This window comes from Rattus norvegicus, chromosome 1 (assembly GCF_036323735.1).
Source record: "Rattus norvegicus strain BN/NHsdMcwi chromosome 1, GRCr8, whole genome shotgun sequence".
Classification (NCBI taxonomy): Eukaryota; Metazoa; Chordata; class Mammalia; order Rodentia; family Muridae; genus Rattus; species Rattus norvegicus.
Genome location: NC_086019.1, coordinates 3,191,056 through 3,212,548, shown reverse-complemented (window position 1 = coordinate 3,212,548; position 21,493 = coordinate 3,191,056). Strand labels below are relative to the sequence as shown.

The following is a 21,493-nucleotide window of genomic DNA, read 5'->3' as shown; positions in this document are numbered from 1 at the left end:
TTTATATTCAGTACATGATAGTAGACAATAAGTGTACTTTTGAGATAATCCTGCTGATAACATGGTATGCATTGGGGTGAGAGGAGGGGTCCGACCAATGTGACCCAGCGACTGTTCTCACAGAACAGAAGATGCAGAGATCGTGGGCCTCTTGAATAGAGTCACCTCCTCCTGACCTTTGCCCTTCAGAAGAATGCTTGGGGTCACAGGAACATGTGTCCTATGGCTTTTTGTGCTCCCAATTTGGAACTCACCTTCATGTTTCTCTCACAGATGTACACTCTCTTAGTTGCAACTTGATCATCAGGTCTCCTACCAAAGCAGAACCTCTCTGGTATGAAGGACAGTGTTCAATGGATGGAAATGTTTTCCTTTCTTCTAATAACGTGAACAAGACCATGCCTTTGGGTAACCAGGAGAAGATGGCAAATGCCACCGAAGTGTGGACATGTTTGACCCAGTGGATAGACCGATGTAAACAGGACTTAAGGGACAAGGTGTCTGAAATCAAAGGGGACACTACCAAGACCAGTGGTAAGTGTGGGACTGAGCACAGAGGCAGAGATAGTTGGCAAGAGAAGAGGGGCAGAGCACATGCAGGAGTGGGATGTGAGTGTCTTTGTGTGAAGGAGCTGAGCGCTTGTGGTATTGTGCAGGCCCAGGGTACACAGTGGATAAAAAGAGAAAGTCGTGTGGAAAAGATACTGACACCTAAGCTTGTAGAGAAAGACTTGATCTTGAGGAGGTGACGAATGGATCAGAAGGGAAGAATGACGGTGTTGTATGTGACTTGCAGGTCACCCCACTTTACGGGTCACCATGCTTTCTAACCACAGCCATGAACAAATCATTGGTGCTTCCTGTGTATTCAACATCAGTGAGAATTATTCCTTCATCTTGGACCTAAAGACTATGAAGTGGAAACTGATTAATCCTGTACCAGAGGACATCATGAAAGAATGGAAAGATGATAAGACATTAATGAAACATCTGAATTTGTTCATAGTAGAATGCAGTCCGAAATTCAATGAATTCTTAAATCAGCACGAGGAAAGAACAAGTAGGTATTACCTGGATTGTCAGAAGGCTCTTCTTCTCATTTCATAGACTGAGTGAGTGAGTTCTGGGTAGTGTTCCTGAGACAGTGATGACCACAGGGATTCCTCAGTTCATCTCACACCCCAGTGTTCCTCACTCCCTGTTAACCAGTGGTCCAGGCTCTGCATGGCCTGCTAATGAGCCCTAAGTCTGTGTGCATCACTGTACACTTCCCGTCCTCTCATCCTCAGGTAGCTGCCCTTCCACCAGCTCCACCACCACCTTTTAAAGGATTTACCATCTTACTCTGGCACAGTTATACACCAGCAATTTCCTCAACATCCAGTGATATCCACAGTTCATTTGTCAAATTTTGGGATGGTTTGATAGATATTAACTTTCCTTTGTAATGAAATAAACTCTGCTGAGACATCATTTATACAACTCCCACTCCTCTGTCTACTCAGGACTTTGTAAATAGGTCTGGCATGGGAGTCCCTCTGACTGCCTTGGGAGAGAAGGTGCTAATGGAGGGGTGTATTTAACTTTATGGAGAACTTTCCTATGTTTTTTTTTTTAAGGATCAACAACAAGGGCCCCAGATATCACCCAGCCTCCACCTACCAGCCAGGTTCCTTATAAGGAAGTATTGATCCCTGTAGGACTCATCATTTCCATCATCTTTATTATTTTCCTTTGCATATGTGTGAAGAGGATGTGTTGTCCCCACGGAGGTGAGGAGCAGGCTGGGGTCTCATCCTGTCCTTGGTAGTGTTGTTTGTCAGGGGACTTTCAATAGTTGTCTCAGTGGGTATTAGGGATGGGAATGCTGGTCCTCATACTTGCATAGCAAGTGCCTTTACCCACTGAGCCATCTTACCAGCAACCAACATTGACCTTTTGGGAAACTGATTTCCAGTTCAATAAGTTTCCTTCTGCTCAGACCATGAGAATGGAATGAAACAAGCTTGTGAGCGCCTCACTTGCAGGCACTCATATCATGACCCATGCAGGGACACTGACTCTACATTCATTCCCAGAACAATTGGAAAGCTGTTTCCACACAGCCAGTTAGGACTGCCCATGAACTCTCTCTGTCTTACTTCCCTTTATGCTACATGCAGTAATGGCTGTTGACCCCAGAAATGGGTCTGTCTGAGAAGAGGATTGGTGACCTGGATCTCTAAACCATCTTTGTTAGTCAGGGGTCATGACATATCAGGGTACAAGCTAAGAAGTGACTTCCAGACTTCTGTGCTGGGATCAAGGATGTATTACTTTCACAATCAAAGTGTGTCTCTCACTTCAAACCTCCCTAGGTAGAGAACTTCAGCTGCTCAAGGACTACTGCATCAACTGGCACAAGCCACAGAGGAATGAGGGGCTAGAGGAGACAAAAGGAGAGGTTCCCAACCAGAGAACCAAAATGTTGTCCCAGGAGGAAGATCCCAAGACATTGGGGTAAAAGCATTTACTCAACCAAACATCCAAATTATCCCATCCAAGATTCAGGGAATACCTTATAACATAGGGAAGAATAGGTGCAGGAGAACACAGTTCCCAGGCATGACCTCACTGCTGTGTCTTTGAGCTCAGGAATTCTGAGAAATTGCATGATCCCTGCACAAGAGCAGGCCTGTCAACCATCCCTTCATGGAGCCACAGGGCCTCATAAGCTTCCTCACTCACTGAGAATTTTTCTGCATTTAATGATGCCAGAGCTTATTGTGTTTATTGGTGTGGTCACTACTAAGGAGCCCGTATTCCTGCAAATAACTCCTTGCCCACACTCCTATTAGTAAGTTCAAATTAAGTCTTTTTATCAATTATTATTACTTTTTAATTTAAAGAAACTTCCCTTGAAAGTAGAGGGGGCATTTGGAAGAGGAAACCTATGCAGGAACTGGGTAAGGGACATGAGAGGTGATTAAAGGGTTGTCGTCACCAGATTATCTTACACACATATATGAACACATCATAGTTAATCCAACTGTGATGCATTACTTATGTGAAATACATTGTTAGATGTTTGTGTATGTTTTACTCTTACTGTGTATCAGTGTTTTGCCTGTCTGTCTGTCTGTCTGTAACATGTGTACCTGGTACTTGCAGAGGCCCAAGGAGGGCATCAGAATCTGTGGAACTGGAGTTACAGATGTTTTCAAGTACTGGGAGCTGAACCGAGGACATCTCCAAGAACAGCAAGGGATCTTAACTACTGAGCCTTCACGCCAAACGATAAATGAATTTTTCCTTTAAAAATGATTTTTATTTTGTTTATGTATATGAGTACACTGTCTCTGTCTTCACACACACCAGAAGAGGGCATCAGATCCCATCACAGATCGCTCTGAACCACTATGTGTTGCTGAGAGTTGAACTCAGGACCTCTGGAGAGTGAGCAGTTCTCTTAACTGCCCAGCCATCTCTTCAGATTAATAAATTTCTTAAAAAGAAAATATGGCCTTAATATTATTCAATACAGGGGAAGGCCTTAACCAAACTTCACGATAAAGTTGAATGTTTCAGATTCACTCACAGTAAAATGACCATGGAGTGAAATGGCCAGTTATGACGTCATTTGTAGCATTGGAGCTAAAGGTTTGGTCAGAGGGGCTCACAGTTGCTCTAAGAGAAATGCCAAGTAATACCGCCATATCTAATGAAACCTGTAAATATAAGGTATGTGCTTCACAGTTTTATGTGAGTTTGACATATTATAAAGCGGTATGAGAGGAGAGAAACTCGGTTTTAAAATGCTTCCTTCAGATTAGGCTGGAGGGAACCCTGTAGGGCATTTTCTTCACAGTAATCACATGCAGCTCACAGCCCATTTCGGTGATCCTTTCCTATAAGGCTGATGGCTTGTGTATGAGACTGTATGGCTGAGCAAGCCATGAGGAGAAATCTAGTAAACAGCACCCATGCATGGCCTCTGCATCAGCTCCTGCCTCCAAGTCCCTGCCCTTTTCGAATCCTGTCCTGACTTCTTTCAAAGGACAAACAGTGATTTGGAAGTGTAAGCCACATAAACTCTTTCCTTCTCAAGTCCCTTTGGTCATGATGTTTCACCACAGCAAAAGTAAACATCATTAAGACAAATTGGTACCAAGATAGTGTGTGGTTTTGTTGTAGCAGACCTGGCATGTGTTTTGGGGAGGTTTCTAGAAAGCCGTTGGACCTCTTGGCTAGAAAAGCCATTGAGTGATAAGAGGTACCTGGTCCATTCTTTAGGACCTTAGATGACAGGCATGTTGAAAGCAGTGCAGACAACGGAGGCCTGACTTGTGATGTTCAGGGAAGCAAATGCTACCAAGTCATTTGCATTAAGAACGGATGGCTCTATGTTGCTGGGGCTGAAGAATTGGCTGTGATTAACAAGAGTCCAGAACTACTTTAGTGGAACCTTTGTTTTGTTGGGATACTCAATGCTCTTCAGCTGGAGCTGAGAACTTAACAGTCATCAGGAGAGAGCAGCACCACTGAAGTGAGATCATCTGGAAAGGGATTCCTGAGAGTCAGTACACAAGCTGTGTTCAAGACCCAGCCAGATTGGAGCTTGTGAGGTACCTGAACAAGTCAGTGTAAGAGCTAGCCTGGTGTTCCTGGTTTTGTAGATGTGAAAGGGTCATGGAGAAGAGCTGAGGCTTGGCACTGTGCGACAGAATTGGAGTCCATGAATAAAGCCCTTCACAGGACACTACTAAAAGTGTGGCTAGAGCAGAAGACTCTAGCTCTTTGGAAATGCCAGTGCCAAGAAGTGACCACCGAGGAAAGCATCAGTGGTAGTGGAGTGGAGCAAGCCAGAACCTAGAAGACAAACTGTCTATACTCTAGTGGGTGAGCTGGTGATGTAACTCACATGGTGATGGGGAGCCGGGTCTAGGCCAACCTTGGACCCTGCATCCAATTTTCTACTTATGGCTTTCATTGGAGACTCCATAACTGGTCCTGTTGTCAATCATGGCTTTCTGGCTAAGCCATGACTCCTCAAGACCTGATTAAGACCTTAGTTTAAGGAAAGGGAAAAATTAGGAAAGTCCCCTGAGACACAAACGGGGTAAGTTATCCTCCAAGAACAACATATTTGAACACACACACACACACACACACACACACACACAAACACACACCAGAAATAGAACTTAATGACAGATCAAAGTACAAATTGTGCAGACATTTTGAAGCTCCACTGAGTTTTCTTTGGGGTTGCTAACAGGAGTCTAGTGAGAGGTTAATTATAGGATCTGGGGTGACTTCTCCAAAGCTGTTTCATTGCAGAGCTCACCTCAACACAGGTAGTGACTCCTGATGAGAAAATTAGAACAGATTTTAATATGTGCAAAATGACCAGCCAGTTTTAAAACCACAGGGAAAAACGTAGTCCTATCTCAACTGGGTAGAACAACTGAGGAGCTGTCTTGCACAGCTTCTGCTAAGCCAGGCCTTTAGCAAATACACAAGAATGAAGTGACTGCAACAGTGGAAGTCATTACCTTGAAAATCTTTGCAACCTGATATTACAGCTAGAACCCACCTATATGTTCTGACGACTCCCCCTTCAGTGGATGTCAACAAGCAGGAGGGCACAGAGCCAGGAGCCTTCTAATTCAGGGTGACAACTCTGTAGCCACAGAGACATTTTTGGAAGCTCACGGAGCACTTTCTATATCTGATAATTGTGTTTCTGCAGGAAGTGGCACTAATGTGGAAAGGTAAAGTTAAGGAAATCACAGAGACCAGAGCCCACAATTAGTCTCAATGAGTATCTGAAGCTCATGATTGGAGTCTGGGAGACTCAGAGGAAGTGTGCACTAAGTTGTAGGGAGAGACCACACCCAACTGAGATGCCTGATAGAGAAACAACTGTAAAATATTATAGCAGCAGGTGAAGGTACCATGGAAAAAGACTCCATGCACATACACTGAAAGACAGTGAGTCAAGCAGAGGCTCCAGTGGTAGACAGACACATGGTCCCCTTGAAGAAACTGAGTACTAACTTCTGGGAGTCTGAGTCATGTCTGGAGGGAGTTCACTGAAATATGGACCTTCTGAGGGGATGAGGCCAATTCTCTTCCCATGTTATTCCTTGGTACCAAGTGAATATCTCCAACAGGGGCCCAGGAGGATTGCTAGACAGCACAAGCCACAGAAACATGTGAGGCATTCTGAAAGTTCACGTGTCAGTGTCTGGGAGGGATCAGGTCACATACAGTGATGACAGGCTTCCTTCTAAAGATTCAACAGGGGAAAGGTGAAGTTGTCTGTTCAGATTCTGTGTACTTCTGTCTGTATGTCAGAGTGAATTGATAGATTGTTTGTTTGTTTGACATGGAGCTGACAAGCACACAGTCCTGATGATGAGTCACCCTCTCTGGAAAGATCATTCAGTTCTGGCGTGCCCTTTACCCATGCACTGTAAACATTCCTTATTTATTTTATTTTTTAGACATGTTTTCTCTTGGTAGCCCTGGTTGTCCTGGAACTCATGTACAGAATAGTGGCTGTGAAGGCAGAGATTAGCATCCCTCTGCTTCTCTAGTGCTGGGAGCAAAGCCTGACCCGTCCACTGCCTGGCAAAAATACTCTTTAAACATTTATCTGTTTCATGAATCAAGGAATGGCCTAAAAACCAGACCACTCAGTAATATGTGATGTCATTTTCAAATCAGCAATGTGACCACTGTTCAATTCAAAGATGAATGGCCACTCAGAGGCTTGCATTCATCTCCTGGGTCTGCTAGAATGTGAAATCGAAGAGTGACATCTGCTGGCCTAGGTAAGAATCTCCTGGACGGTGACAGTAAACATGGGATAACAAAAAACCCAGGATATCAAAAACTATTCTCAACAACATCAGAACTTTTGGGGGATCACCATCCCTGACCTCAAAACATATTTCAGAGCAATAGTGATAAAGCCTGTATGGTATTGGTACAAAGACAGGCAGGTAGATCTATGGAATAGAATTGAAGACACTGAAATAAACTCACCCTTCTATGGTCACTTGATTTTGAAGAAGAAGCCAAAACCATCCAGTGGGAAAAACAAAGCATTTTCAACAAATGGTGGTGGATCAATTGGTCTTTGGGATGCAGAAGAATGCAAAATGACTCATTTTTATCTACTGAAATTCACCCCTGTCAGGAAGCACTCCTTGGCATCAGTAATAATGTATGGGTTTGGGATGGATCCCAAGGTGGGGTGGTCTCTGGATGGCTTTTCCCTCACTCTCTGCTCCACATTTTTGTCCCTGCATTTTCTTTAGGCAGGAACAATTCTGGGTTCAAAATCTTGAGATGGGTGGGAGGCCCCATCCCTCAACTGGGACCTTATCTATCTACTCCAGGGGTCTCTTCAGGTTCTGTCTCCTCTCTGTTGTGTATGTCAACTAATGTCAACCACATTAGGAGGTCTAGCATTAGGAACCTCTAGCTTCCCTGGTGTCTGGAACTTTCTAGTGGTCTCTGCCTGTCCCACACCGCAGACAGCCTCATATTTCTATTCCTTTCTCTGACCCTCTGAACTTCTCTCCTATCTCTTCACATACCTAATCCTCCTTGACCTTTTTTTTTTCCTCCTCTCTCTCTGAGGTTCCTCCCTCCTCAATCGATTATTTTGTTCCATTTTCTAACTAGGATTGAAGCATCTGCATTTTGGTCTTGCTTCCTGTTTAGCTCCATATGAATTTGTGAATTGTAACTTGGGTATTCCAAGTTTTTGGGCTAATATCCACTTCTCAGGTGAGTACATACCATGTGTGTCTTTTTGGGTCTGGGTTCCCTCACTCAGGATGGTATTTTCTAGTTCCATTCATTTGTCTAAAAATTTCAAGAAGTCATCATTTTTTCCTCCATCTTTATTAAATTGGGTATTTCTTATTTACATTACAATTATTATTCCCTTTCCCGTTTTCCCGGCCAACATCCCCCTAACCCCTCTCCCTCCCCTTCTATATGGGTGTTCCCCTCCCCATCCTCCTCCCATTACCGCCTTCCCCCTAACAATCACATTCACTGGGGGTTCAGTCTTGGCAGGAACAAGGGCTTCCCCTTCCATTGGTGCCCTTACTAGGCTATTCATTGCTCCATATGCAGTTGGAGCCCAGAGTCAGCCCCTGTATAGTCTTTGGGTAGTGGCTTAGTCCCTGGAGGCCCTGGTTGGTTGGCATTGTTGTTCATATGGGGTATCAAGTCCCTTCAAGCTCTTTCAGCCCTTTCTCTGATTCTTTCAGCGGGGGTCCCGTTCTCAGTTCAGTGGTTTGCTGCTGGAATTCACCTATGTATTTGCCATATTCTGGCTGTGTCTCTCAGGAGAGATCTACATCCGGCTCCTGACGGCCTGCACTTCTTTGCTTCATCCATCTTATCTAGTTTGGTGGCTGTATATGTATGGGCCACATGTGGGGCAGGCTCTGAATGGGCGTTCCTTCTGCCTCTGTTCTAAACTTTGCCTCCCTATTCGCTCCAAAGGGTATTCTTGTTCCCCTTCTAAAGAAGAAGTGAAACATTTGCATTTTGGTCATCCTTCTTGAGTTTCATGTGTTCTACGCATCTAGGATAATTTGAACATTTGGGCTAATATCCACTTATCAATGAGTGCATACCATGTGTGTTTTTCTGTGATTGGGTTACCTCATTCAGGATGATATTTTCCAGTTCCATCCATTTGCCTATGAATTTCATAAAGTCATTGTTTTAGATCGAGAATCCTGTAAAGTAATGTTCAACATCTTTAGTCATAAGGGAAATGCAAATCAAAACAACCCTGAGATTTCACCTCACACCAGTGAGAATGGCTAAGATCAAAAACTCCGGCAACAGCAGATGCTGACAAGGTTGTGGAGAAAGAAGAACACTCCTCCATTGTTGGTAGGATTGCAGACTGGTACAACCATTCTAGAAATCAGTCTAGGGGTTCTTCAGAAAATTGGACATTGAACTACCTGAGGACCCAGCTATACCTCTCTTGGGCATATACCCAAAAGATGCCCCAACATATAACAAAGACACATGCTCCACTATGTTCATAGCAGCCTTATTTATAATAGCCAGAAGCTGGAAAGAACCCAGATGCCCTTCAACAGAGGAATGGATACACAAAAAGTGATACATCTACACAATGGAATAGTACTCAGCTATCAAAAACAATGACTTTATGAATACACTTATTTTTACAGAGGGTAGGACCAAAGAGCAGAGGTCTAAATGCTTCACACAAGCTACATCATCAAGCTGTGAGGAAACCTTCCATCTCACAGGCCCAGGCTCTTCCGTAATGCTGATTGTCCCAGCCGTCCTCAGGGGCTCAGGAGAACATGACCTTAAGACATCGTTAGTCCAAACTATTAAAGAACATGGAACAATCTCGGGATAAAAGTGAAGGATTCAAGTATGGAGAAGGAAGGCGCAGGGAACCTTCAGTTAATTCCAAATCAATGATGTGGCTTTAAAACCATAAGTATGTAGCATGATGTAGGCCTGTGCAGGTACTGAGCACCCAGCGTGCAAAACAAAACAAACAAAATAAGAACTTAGGAGTAATCAAGTACAACAGTGTAAAATTTTTAAAAAATCAGCAAACAAAAAATCCGGTGTACGTACATACATTAAGTATGATGGGAAACATAATTTAAAGGACTGCTTCCCGGTCAGTAACAGTAAGAAGAATTGAATACTTAGAAATCAACTTAGCGAAATGAGTAAAACACCTGGGGACAGAGGACAGAAGTTGAAGGGGAGGCATCCAGTGTCCAGGGATTAGAAGGAAAATTATCATAAAGTTCATGGTAACCACAGTGGCCCAGAGACTGTATGCAATAGCTATTAAGTTCCTAAAAATACTTTCCATAGGAGAAAACTAGGAAGTTCATACAGAAATATAACAATCTCCAAAGAGACATCATATTTCTTAATTTTTACATTTAGGGGAAGAAGAAATGATAACAGGGACAGCCAGCAGTAGGCCGGGATGGAGACATCTCAGAAGCCCACAGCAGCTCCTTGTAAAGTAGGGTGGCATCTGGGACCCTAAGAAGCAGGATACAGATCCCTCCAGAGGACGCGCCATCTGAAAAAAGAAGCTGCCTGCAGTAGCAGGGATGGAAACATCTCAGTAGCCCACAGCAGCTCTTTGTAAAAACTGGTTGTTCCCATTTCTCCTATCCTTAGTCCTGGACAACGGCTGTATAGATTTCATTTGTGGCTGACTGCCTTTCAGTTGGCCTTGGTATGCATAATTATTCTATTATATCTGACTTTCCTACTTCTTTCTCCTTCTGCTCTGGTGAATTCTGTGAAACTAGATGTTCCTTGATGTTATGATTCTTAAACAATTGGAAATTGAGGCATAGGGGCATAGCACAGCACAGTCCTAATGGCCCAGGTGGATGCCCTGTGTTCTCATCTCGGAAACAACGTAATAACTGCACAATAGTACTTTCAGATTAATACTTGACTTGCAAAGAAACTTTAAAGAAATTATTAGAAAAATGAATCACAGTCAACATTGGGACCGTAAGAAGGGAAAAAGTTATTGAAGTTAGGAAATAAGTTTACATAACATTTGAGAGTTGTTCCTTGATACAGAAGTATAGAATATATAAAATTATATACTAGTAAAGTAAGTCAAAATACTGGGACTCTTACGAGAGTAATTGTGTGCAAGGAACAGAAAGTTAGCAGAACCACTGAGTTAAGGGTTAACTTGATTCTTTCTGGCAGCTTTGCCTATGTCATTTATCAGTAGAAATTCACAGGAAAAGGCAAGTAGCTGACCTCAGAGCTTTGGGGTCTGAAGTATAATAAGTCAAAAGTTAAAGTTTAAATAATGATAAGTTTGCAATTATTATTATTTTGCCCACAGGCCTGGGAATAGGGGAAGCTTGAAACTTTGGGGAACATTTGTAATTCTTAGTTCTATGTGACATTTGGCTATTCTTTTGAATTTGATTTGGCAATGATTGTACAATGTCTTTTTTCTACCTGCTTTTGAATTATCAATAAAAGACTGGGGCAAGAGAAAGACTGGAGTGAATGAGAGAGAACATGTGAAGAGAGCATGAGAGAGAGCATGAGGGAGTGAATGAGAGAGCAAGTCTGAGAACAAGGGTGAGAGCGAGTGAGAGAGCATGAGAAGAGCATGTGAAGAGTGACTGAAGAGAGAATTGAAGAGTGAATGAGGGAATGTGAGGTGTGTATGAAGATTGTGTGTATGAGTGAAAGGAGAGTGCGTGTGGTGTGTGTGAGATATGTGTGAGGTGTGTATGAAGAGTGTGAGAGTGAAAGGAGAGTGCATGTGGTGTGTGTGAGATATGTGTGAGGTGTGTATGAAGATTGTGTGTGAGAGTGAAAGGGTAATGAACAGAGGTGTGCATGAGTGTGGGAGTTTGAGAAAAGAAAACCGTAATAAAAAAAAAGCAGAGTGTGCAAGAGAATGCAGTGTGTGCAGAACCGAGCTATGAGAGAGGGAGGGAGGGAGAGAGAGAGAGAGTGAGAGAGAGAGAGAGAGAGAGAGAGAGAGAGAGAAACTTTAAGCCTTGAAATTGCCTGTCAGTTTGTACACAAAGAGTAGTCTGTGTATATTTATTATGCGCCTTCCAGATATCCCTGCTTCCAGTTGAGAACTTGTATCCTGTGTCAAGGCTGGATCCCAGCACAGGTGTATGAGTGTTGTGCTCCTATGTAAATCTGTTCACCACTGTGTTGTGGATGTTTGTGAGCCGACAGCTGGACCCACAAACCAAATGGCACATAAACAATTACTAGAAAACAGTTGTGAGCAGTCTAGCAAGAAGCTCAAAGGACAGAGAAGCTGAGTGGCTGTGATTCATCAGAGTGTTTCATAGGAGAGACCTGCACATCTCAGCCAGGGAGATCAGCCTCAGCACCCAGGAGAGACAGCTGTTCTGAGTTCCCTCCACTGAAGCTCCCAAGCCAGTGTGAGGGAGACTCAGTGCATAGAGGGTCTGTCAGACTCAACAGTGAGTGTCATCAGCTGTGGCTTATCTCACACAGACGAGCACTGAGCATCTCAAGTTCTTTATCTAAGTAACCCACAGGTTGGAAGTACCAGTGACTCTTCACCTAAACTTAATCTCTGTCCTATATATACATTCACTCACTGACAACCCCCTATGCACATACCAGCAACTTCCAAATATACAATGCATGTGCAAACACACACACGAACACACACACACACACAGATGGGCAGATTCACAAATTTGCTCTCAAGGGCCCTGATATAACAGTGGTGGTTAATGAAACATTTTCATTCATTTTTGTTTCACGTGTATCTCATCATCTCATCTCATATCTCTCTCCTCCCCTCTCTCACTACCTCCTCTCTCTCTCTCTCTCTCTCTCTCTCTCTCTCTCTCTCTCTCTCTCTCTGTGTATGTGTGTGTGTATGTGTGTGTGTGTGCGTGTGTGTGCGTGTGTGTGCGTGTGTGTGTGTGTGTGTTCAGCATGTGAGTTCAGTCAGTGTCCAAGGAGGGGAGAGCCTGCATCTAATTCCCTGACAACATTTAAAGGTTTTCAATACCAGGCATGGGACACATGGTTTTAATCCCAGCACTCTATAGACAGATGCAGGCTGTTCACTGAGGCCAGCCTGGTCTACAGAATGAGTTCCAGGACAGCCAGGGCTACAAATAGAAACACTGTCTCTAAGTCTCACAGAGCTAAGTGGAAAAGGAAAAGCATAGTCTCTCCTCAACACAAGATAGAAATTGTCAGGCTGGAGAGATGGTTGAGTGGTTAAGAGCATGGACTACTCTTCCTGAGGTCCTGAGTTCCAATCCCAGCAACCACATGGTGGCTCCCAACCATCTGTAATGAGATCTGATGCCCTCTTCTGTTGTGTCTGAAAACAGCTCTTGTGTTCTTTGTTTATATATAATAAACACATGATTTTTATTTTATTTTTTAAACAAAGGTGGTAATAGTCTTCACTGGGGAGAGTAGAAGGAAGGAAACAGGGGAGAGGAGGAAAGGAGGTGACTGGGAAGCACTGGTGGAGAGGGGACAGTGGCTAACAGCAGGGCAGCAAAGAAGCAGAGCCTTCACCAGGGGATGATGGAGCTGGAAAGACAAGAGTGTGATGTGGAGAAAAGATGGAGGAAGTGAGAAGAGCAGACTGAGTCTGAGGGAGCCTGAGGCTGTGTCTCCAGGAGAAGAAGCAGCAGTGGAAACTGCTAGAACAATCACTGGGGCCCCTACTGGGTGAGAACAAACCAGTGACTCTGTGAGTGCTGCATGCATGGGAGTGGGCAGAAACTGGAGCTCTGGTTGTAAATTTCCTTGATTCTGACTGCACTTTTTGCAGAGGATGTGTTGACCACATCGATCTTTTTCTTTTTCCTTTCTTTTTCTATTTCTTTTCTTTCTTTCTTTCTTTCTTTCTTTTTCTTTTTTTTTTGCATTTCGACTTTTATTTGAAAACAACTTAAATTTTAGACAAAATTTTTTAGTATATAAATTTGATTTTTTTTATACAGAATATAAAGATCTCCCTTGTTAATGTTTCATGTGAAGAGGATTAGACACACGAAGGAAGACACATTCTGCACACAAAGTACACCTCCTATGTGTGGCACTGGTGACAAATGGTGTCCTGCTCCTGCACATACATTAGGACCAAGTGGCAACATCACACATCAAAGGGCTGCCCCCACTGCCTGTGGTTTGCTCACTTTGACTTTAAGGAATTTGCTGGGCGGGTACCCTTCACTCTGGTTCTGGAGCTTGGATGTGAGCCTCCTGCTGTCCGCTAAGGACTCCGCCCTTTCACTCTCTCAGTTGAAGCGCGGGCTTCTCTCTACATTCAAAGCCGCCGCCACCACCTCCGCCCCGGCCTCAGGAAGCAGGTTTTGCCCGCCACCTCCTGCAGCCGCGGCGGACCGCCTCGGGGGACTGGTTATTTTGTTTCTTTACCCTGTTCCCAAGGAACCCTGAGGGCGCAACTGCAGGTGAGTGAGATGAAGGGGCGGCCAATGTGAGAGTCCTGGAAAAGTAGGCTTAGTATTCAGGTCACAGTAGCAAACTCCACGGGCCCTCGGGGACCTCGGGAACCTCTGCTTGTGGGACTGAGGACCAGAGCCACCAGGTCCTGTAGGGATTCCCAGAAACAAGTAGGAAAAGGGGCACTAGGAACCTGCAAGGCTGGAGCGCGGAAAGCCCAGAATTCACAGTCCAGGTGCCTGAACTTTCTCAGTTCTCTGCACTGGGTCCTGTGCGGGGCGGTACTGAGGATTCCTGATTTTCTCAGCAGCTCTGGGCGCACCTTAAGCAGCCTGGACTCAAAAAGGACCATGGCAATGAGAGCCACCACCAAGTGCAATCTTTCTCTGAATCTGGGCCTTTTCTTGCTGCTGAATTTTCTGGGGACCGCGATGCTAGAAGGTGAGTTCCCAGGGTCTACATGGAGGGGTCTACGTGGAGGGGGTTGGGGCACTGAGCAAGGACCTGGCTAAGTCAGGAAGTTCCCTCAGTCCTGAGCTACCAGGAAGCTCCCAGGCTTCCTCTCTACTTCACCACCCCAGCAACTGGGGACCCTGCCTCTTCCTGCCTGTATTCCCCTCCCCCACGCTGCGCATAGTAGTTCTGAAAAAAAAGTTATGGCAGGAGGACATAGAGGGGCTACAGGGTTGAAGGTAACAGAGGACAAAAAAGAGTACCTGTTATGTCCTCAGCACCATTGGGGAAGGAAGTCTAAAAACCGGTCTCTGGGACTGGATAGGCTGGGCACAGTGCTTACCCCTACTGGAGAAAGACTCAGTCAGCTGACCTGGATCTAAGGCAGGCTGGGCTCTGAAGACTGCCTCCCTGGGGATTCCTCACAAGCTCTGCACCATTTCAACATCTTTTTATTCTTGAGCTTTCTTTCCTACCTTCCCATCCACTGTCTTATGGTACCTCCCAGACTGGTGGAAAAGAAAGGTTTAAGGAGATACTTTGGGGCTTCAAGCAGGTCACAGACAGACAGAGATCTCTTCATGAGAATGGATTAGGTGTGTGGTTTAATGTGGGGGAAGCTGAGCTCTGATGGCCAACAGTGCTGTGTGACAGACCCCAGTGGGAGCAAGGATCAGCACTTACCTCACAGCTAGCAGCTCCCCTCTCCAGGACAACTGGGGCATTGCCTCAGGAGCTTCCCTCAACACCAGGATCCATGTTGAATTTCCATGTGTTCTATGATGCCTCCCTTCCCCCTGAGTGTTCAGATAGATTTTCATCCCCAGGAACATGGATGTTGTCTCACAGATTTTATACTTCAATATTGATGTAGACAATAAATGTACTTGCAAGACAAATATCCTGGGTGACATGTATGCCTTTGAGGAGTTCTAAGACAGTTAACTAGGGCATAGAATTAATATCCAGAAGCTGCTGAAACTCTTGATTAGAGGCTTCTCCTCCTGATCCATCAGAGAGATTCTGAGTGCTAGAAAGCCATGACTCCTATGGATCCCTGCTCCCACTTTGGACCTCACCTGCCTATTTCTCTCACAGGTACAGACTCTCTAAGTTGTACCTTCACTGTTAAGTACAGATCCTCACCTGGACAGTGCTCAGTGAATGGAAAGCCTCTCCTTCGTTTTGATGACGTAAGGCAGAACTCACCTGTGGGTAAACCTGAAAAGAAGGGAAATGCCACTAAGGTGTGTGCTGATTTGAACCAAAGCCTGAAAGACATTTTTCAGAAGATGATGAACCTGGAGTCAGGGCTATTTGATCTGTCCAAGGGTAAGTATGAGGTAGAATGCAAAGATAGAGATTATGAATAAGGAAGAGGAAGAACAGAGCATATGCAGGAAGGGGCTGTGGATGTGTCTGCATGTAAGAGCTGAATATTGACCCAACCTTGAGGTACATGGCACCCAATGTGTAAGAAACAGCAAGTCAGTGAGGAAAGAATACAGACCCCTAAGCATGAAGAGAGCGAATGGACCACTGAGGGAGGATGATTGTATAAAGGGTGGAAGATGATGGTGTTTGGTGTCATTTGCAGGTAATCACACCTTGCAGGTCACTGTACAATCTCAATATAATCAAGGAATATTCATGGATGGATGCTGGGTCTTCACGATTGATAGACAGTATCCCTTCTACTTTTATCCAAAAATCATGACCTGGAGAGAGAGTCATCCTGATGCCAGCAGGACCGTGAGTCAATGGCAGAACAACAGGGAAATAGCCCAGAGTCTCAGGACGTGCTCCATGGGGGATTTCAGCCAGTGCCTCAGGAAATTGTTGACAGACTCCAGAGAAGTGCCAAGTAAGTAGTTATGTAGATGATCACGAGGAAACACCCACAGAGTGGGGAAGGCAAGACTATTCTCCTGAAATGGGTGACGATTTCCCTGTATGGATATCAGCATGAGTGTATGATCAGCCTAAAGCTTTTCTCATTTTTCTCAGGATCAACAATAACGACCTTGGATACCACCAAGCCTTCCTCTGCCACCCAGATTCTACCCACAGTGGACAGTGCCTCATCTGTGTTTACCACCTGGAGTCAATATATATTTGTATTGATTCTGTGTTTAGCAATATTAATCATCAATGCATTGATCCGTTAGGTGCCTTTGTGGTTGCTACGATGGTAAAGAAAAAAGTAAGGAAGGGGCTGGGCTCACTCTTCTTCTTGGTATATTAATCAGGTAAGGACACAGGAGAGGGGTCCCAATGGTCTAATGCAAGCCACTCTCTATCTGAGTACTAGAATGAAGTCTCAGTTTAGTCTTCAACCTCCTCTCCAGAGTAATGTTGGAGATGATGATTGTTGGGCACAGGAGGAAGGCAGAGTCAGCATAACTCTACAGTCAGCAGAGGATGAACCAGGAATGTCCTCGTGAGGGAACAGAGAATCCATAGTCCAAGGTTCCAAATGAGATACAAGGAAACCCTAAATGAGGTGCTCCCTCCTCATAACAAACAAAAGTTACCATTAGACTGTGATTAAAATTCTATTTTTTTTCTGGGGACGACATGATCCAGTGCAGTAATTCTTATGCCCAGGGCCATGTGTGTACATCAATAGCTCCTGACTTAGGCCAGCCCTTAAGACAGAAGGATCAGAATGAGTAGAGCATTCAAGAAGTCGGCTGACCTGTAATCTGAGCATTCAGGTGGCTCAGTGAGAACGACCACCAAATTCAGGGCCAGCCTGGGCTGCATAATTGAATCTTCTCCAAAGAATGAAGAAAACTGCAAAGTCCACTCATTTAACTTGGTCCCTCTACCTAGGCACAGTTCCATGCATGTGAAACTATGACTCCAATGTGTCTGTCCTCTGAGGTTGAAGCCGAGTTTAGTCAGGGAATGTGGGCTGAGTGCTCACCACTGACATTCTTGGCTTTTTCCAAATACATAAGAAAGTAAACATAAAATTTGTGTAGAAAATGTCAATGTTCTTAGCATTTTAATGTGTTCTAAAAAATTTTTTCCATATAATCATAGGTTGGTATTTTAATGTCAGGTGACATTTCACATATTTAAATCAACATAATTATTTTTAATGACTTATATTGCATAAAAAGTTTGAAATCTATCTGCAGACCTACATTTCCTCTGTGTGGGAAGCTGAGGCAGGAGGATTGTCACAAGTATTCAAACTTGTTGTCAATTACATTCTAAGCTTGGGGCCCACCGGAGTGATAAAAAGAAGCCTTGACTCCTAAGAATTAGAAAGAAAGGAAGAAAGAAAGAAAGGAAGGAAGGAAGGAAGGAAGGAAGGAAGAAAGAAAGAAAGAAAGAAAGAAAGAAAGAAAGAAAGAAGGAAGGAAAGAAAAGTAAAAGGCCAGCAAATAAAGAAAGAGTTATATTTTGCTGGCCTTTTATATATTCTGATATTTTCATGTTTCCTGATTTTTTTTATATTTCCTGTCTATTCACAATTTTTTACTGTATTCAACTTCCAGCTACAGAAACATCCCATCTTACCTGAGCTTGTGGTGGGAAAAAATATCTAGAAAAAAACCGAGAAAAGGATTGGGTAACTGAGTCTGTGGTCTGTGATGTGGGCGAGTGTCTGGGACAGGGAATTAGAGTGGGTGCTGCAGCTGATGCCCAGGAACTCACTGTAAGCCTCACCCCTTTTTGTCACAGATGCTCCCTGCTGTAGTCTGATCCGCAGTCTTCATCATCAGCTGTGTCAGGTGACACTTGAACATTGTCTGTGGCTTTTTCCTCAAAGTCCCAAACATACGTAAGTCTGTTGGCCTCTCTGAAATCTGTGCTGTTGACTTCAGACCAAACTGTTGGAAACCCAGGACACTGATGGCTGTCAGAGCCTCACCCCGCAGGGCATCAGGGTGCCCTAGGCCATTGCTTTAAGCACTTTCTCTTGCTCTGTTCCTTTTGCTTTCTTATTCTTGGATGGTGGTGTCATGGAGGTCACGGCAGCTCTAACTCTAAATTATTGATCGCTGTACAAAACAGGGGCTTGCCTTGGGTGATTTCATTTTACCAGGAGAAGTTGGCTCCCTTCTGAGTGCAGAGCAGATGTTGGGTGACACGACACCTTCCTGTTAGCACAGACACATGGCAGGCAAATACCACCCACGAGGCAAAGGCTGGTAGTTAATGTAATCCTAAAGGTAAAAGTGTGTCACCTCTACTCTTATCAAAATTGGTTGGAAGCAGTGAGCACAAGTGCATCTCAAACCACATCAGAGAACCAGGTCTGAGAATTTATATTATTTGTAGCTATAGTTTTGGTCAAGTCTTTAAAACCATGTAGATAGCACCAGCTTCGTTGTACAGTTCACAGATGTATTTTTATAGTGGTTACTTTCAGGGATACAGGAGAGTTTCAGGGAAACTTTGTCCTTATTTCTCATCCACAGATCCTATTCTGGACAATGGTATTATTCTGTGAAATGACCCCAAAATTGAACTCTGGGATCTCCACATCCTCTCTGTAGCTCTCATATCCTTTTAGAGCTATTCCCCCCTGTCCTCTATGCTGGGCCATAGACAACCTGGTGGTGAAGGTGAAAATCACTGCTGTCCACCCAGCCCTTGATCCTCATTGCTTTAGGCCTCTAGCTGTGGCCATTGCAAACTCAGAAAGTCAGTTACACCAGACTTGAAGAACAGGTAGTGGTTTTACTCTGTTTCATAGCTTTCAGGAGCAACCAGCTCACAGCTCAAGACACCTATGAATGGGGCATAATTAAATACAGAAACCTCTAAACGTTATTTTGAGGCAGTTTTGCAAATATATTTTGGAACCTGGATTGTATGCTCTTCAGGCCTGAATTGGGACATCACTTTGTGTCACAACTTTGAAAGATGGCTCTGAAGAATAATTAGGGACAAAATCAGATTCTAAATCAGTGTTGACTGTGACAAGATTCTATTGTGAATTTGAATGCCTGAGAAACTGAGAAAAAATTACAAGCAATAATTTTGCACACTATAAATGTAATTAAAGATTTTTTTAATCATACAGTTTTGAATAAACTGCAGCAAACCCCAGACCTGCTTTTTTACAGTCCTTTAGAAACCCTTTATTATGAACTTATCTTCCAAATCTTTCATAACAATAAGCATATTCTAATCATCAGAAATTTGTACTCTCACTAGGATTGCTCTTTTTGGGGCATGGGGATCTGCTTCCTTTCTTTGTTAAGTTGTAATTTAGTCTTCTCTTCCTAGAGATATAAACCCTGAACACAGCAAACCTCCCCATGTTTTGTCTTTTTCAACCTGGTCTTAAATGCACAGTACTATCAAGTATTCCATTGTTATTGGTTAATATGCACCATGGTTCAGAATCTGAAGGTGTTGCTTGTGTAATGCTGATGTTTCCTTGTTTCTTCAGAAACTGAAAATAATCTAGTGTGTTAAATTTGTTTGTATCATATGCATTAAAAGAAATTAGAACTAAGCGTGTGTATTCCATTGCTTCCTTATCAGCCACTTTAAGTTATACCCTTTGAGGGACATTATCATGTAAAGACACCACACATCACCTACCTGTAGGGGTAGAAGAGCCATAAAAAAATCAGAGACACAGACACACAGCTGGGCCTGGCCAAGAAGTGATGGAAAAGCCTTGCATGTGTGAACAGGAGTTCCTAGACAGACATGAACCCACAAAAGCTAAGTGAGCAGTGATGTGAGACACTGAGGTGCCAGGTCCTGAGACATATTTTCTTGGGCCATCTTCAGTCCCCTTACGAACCAATTACTGTCTATGTCCTTTGGTGACCTAACTTTTTTGTGACTCTTAGATATGTCCTTAAAATACATGAAGAGACCCTCTAATTCCAACAACCCAAAAGCTAAGAATTTTATCAGACATGATCTGGGCCAGAATCGAGATTCGGCAAAATTGATATCACAGGACTTCCTGATATCTATACAGATTCATTTGAGAGATTGTTGATTTAAGACTTTCCTTGTCTCTTCACTACAGAAAGTTCATAAACAGAGAAATATCACATAAAAATATAGGTAAACAGGGTTTGTGGATTTAGCTCAGTGGTACAGCGCTTGCCTAGCAAGCACATGGCCCTGGGTTCAGTCCCCAGCTCCGAAAAAAAAAGAAAAAAGAAAAAAAAAAAGAAAATATGGGTAACCTAAATCTGTGGTCACTTTGGGAACCACATGATGGTCATGGTCTTTCATATTTGTCTCCAGAATAAAGTGTCTCTTACCCTTTGAAAGAAGGCTTCTTTATTTAAGACATGGAAGTTGTTGGCTATTTTGCCTCTCGAATGGGTTGGACTGTGTTTGTAAGCTTAATGTATGTTGTAAACTTTGTAATACTTCAATTCTTTGGAAACATGTAAGGCCAGAAACTGCCCAGACCCGCTTCTGAGGAGCTCCAGCAGCCAGAGCCCTCTGCCCAGACCTCCCTAATTGTCATAAGGGTGCTCCAGCCTTTATAAGGGTCACAGAATTTATCTCTAGTCCCTCAACAGGACAGTACCCAGGTTAAGCTCACTTTAGGTGAAAAATTTGAACAAAGGACAATTCCTGAATAGAAAAACACACAAATCCCTGAACCTCCCACAGAATCACACAAATTCCTGCATAATCCCTGAACTCTCCCAAGATCAGGACTTGAAATCCCTCCAATCTTCACCCTGCACACCTCCAACCTAGAAAGCTCAGTCCTATTGAACTACCTGAGGACCCAGCTATACCACTCTTGGGCATATACCCAAAAGATGCCCCAACATATAAAGAAGACACTTGCTCCACTATGTTCAAAGCAGCCTTATTTATAATAGCCAGAAGCTGGAAAGAACCCAGATTCCCTTCAACAGAGGAATGGATACAGAAAATGTGGTACATCTGCACAATGGAGTATTACTGAGCTTTCAAAAACAATGACTTTACGAAATTCATAGGCAAATACATGGAACTGGAAAATATCATCCTAAGCGAGGTAACCCAATCACAGAAAGCACACATGGTATGTACTCATTGATAAGTG

At 43.7% G+C, this 21,493-nt stretch overlaps 2 protein-coding genes and 1 long non-coding RNA gene across 6 annotated transcripts in view; 2 read left to right on the top strand and 1 right to left on the bottom strand.

Moving 5' to 3' along the window:
- The window catches only part of Raet1ll1 (retinoic acid early transcript 1L like 1), a 42,659-nt gene extending 37,090 nt beyond the window's left edge, over positions 1-5,569 (top strand). Inside the window, exons 3-7 of one of the 2 annotated variants that reach the window (XM_039090213.2) lie at positions 274-534; positions 797-1,060; positions 1,620-1,772; positions 2,358-2,499; positions 3,151-5,569. In XM_039090213.2, the coding sequence (XP_038946141.1) occupies positions 354-534; positions 797-1,060; positions 1,620-1,772; positions 2,358-2,499; positions 3,151-3,217 (807 nt within the window). In that variant the 5' untranslated portion in view covers positions 274-353 and the 3' untranslated portion in view covers positions 3,218-5,569. 2 annotated transcript variants of the gene reach the window in all.
- The window catches only part of LOC134482572 (uncharacterized), a 52,593-nt gene that overhangs the window by 15,506 nt on the left and 15,594 nt on the right, over positions 1-21,493 (bottom strand). The window lies entirely within an intron of this gene.
- H60al (histocompatibility 60a like) lies at positions 13,870-16,622 on the top strand. 2 transcript variants are annotated; one of them, XM_039098381.2, is made up of 5 exons: positions 13,870-14,009; positions 14,312-14,442; positions 15,553-15,786; positions 16,052-16,318; positions 16,462-16,622. In XM_039098381.2, the coding sequence occupies exons 2-5, from the start codon at positions 14,352-14,354 to the stop codon at positions 16,620-16,622; spliced, it is 753 nt and encodes a 250-aa protein (XP_038954309.1). In that variant the 5' UTR covers positions 13,870-14,009; positions 14,312-14,351. The 2 variants fall into 2 exon arrangements, with proteins under 2 accessions (XP_038954309.1, XP_038954315.1); XM_039098387.2 differs by having other exon boundaries at positions 13,872-14,009; positions 14,309-14,442.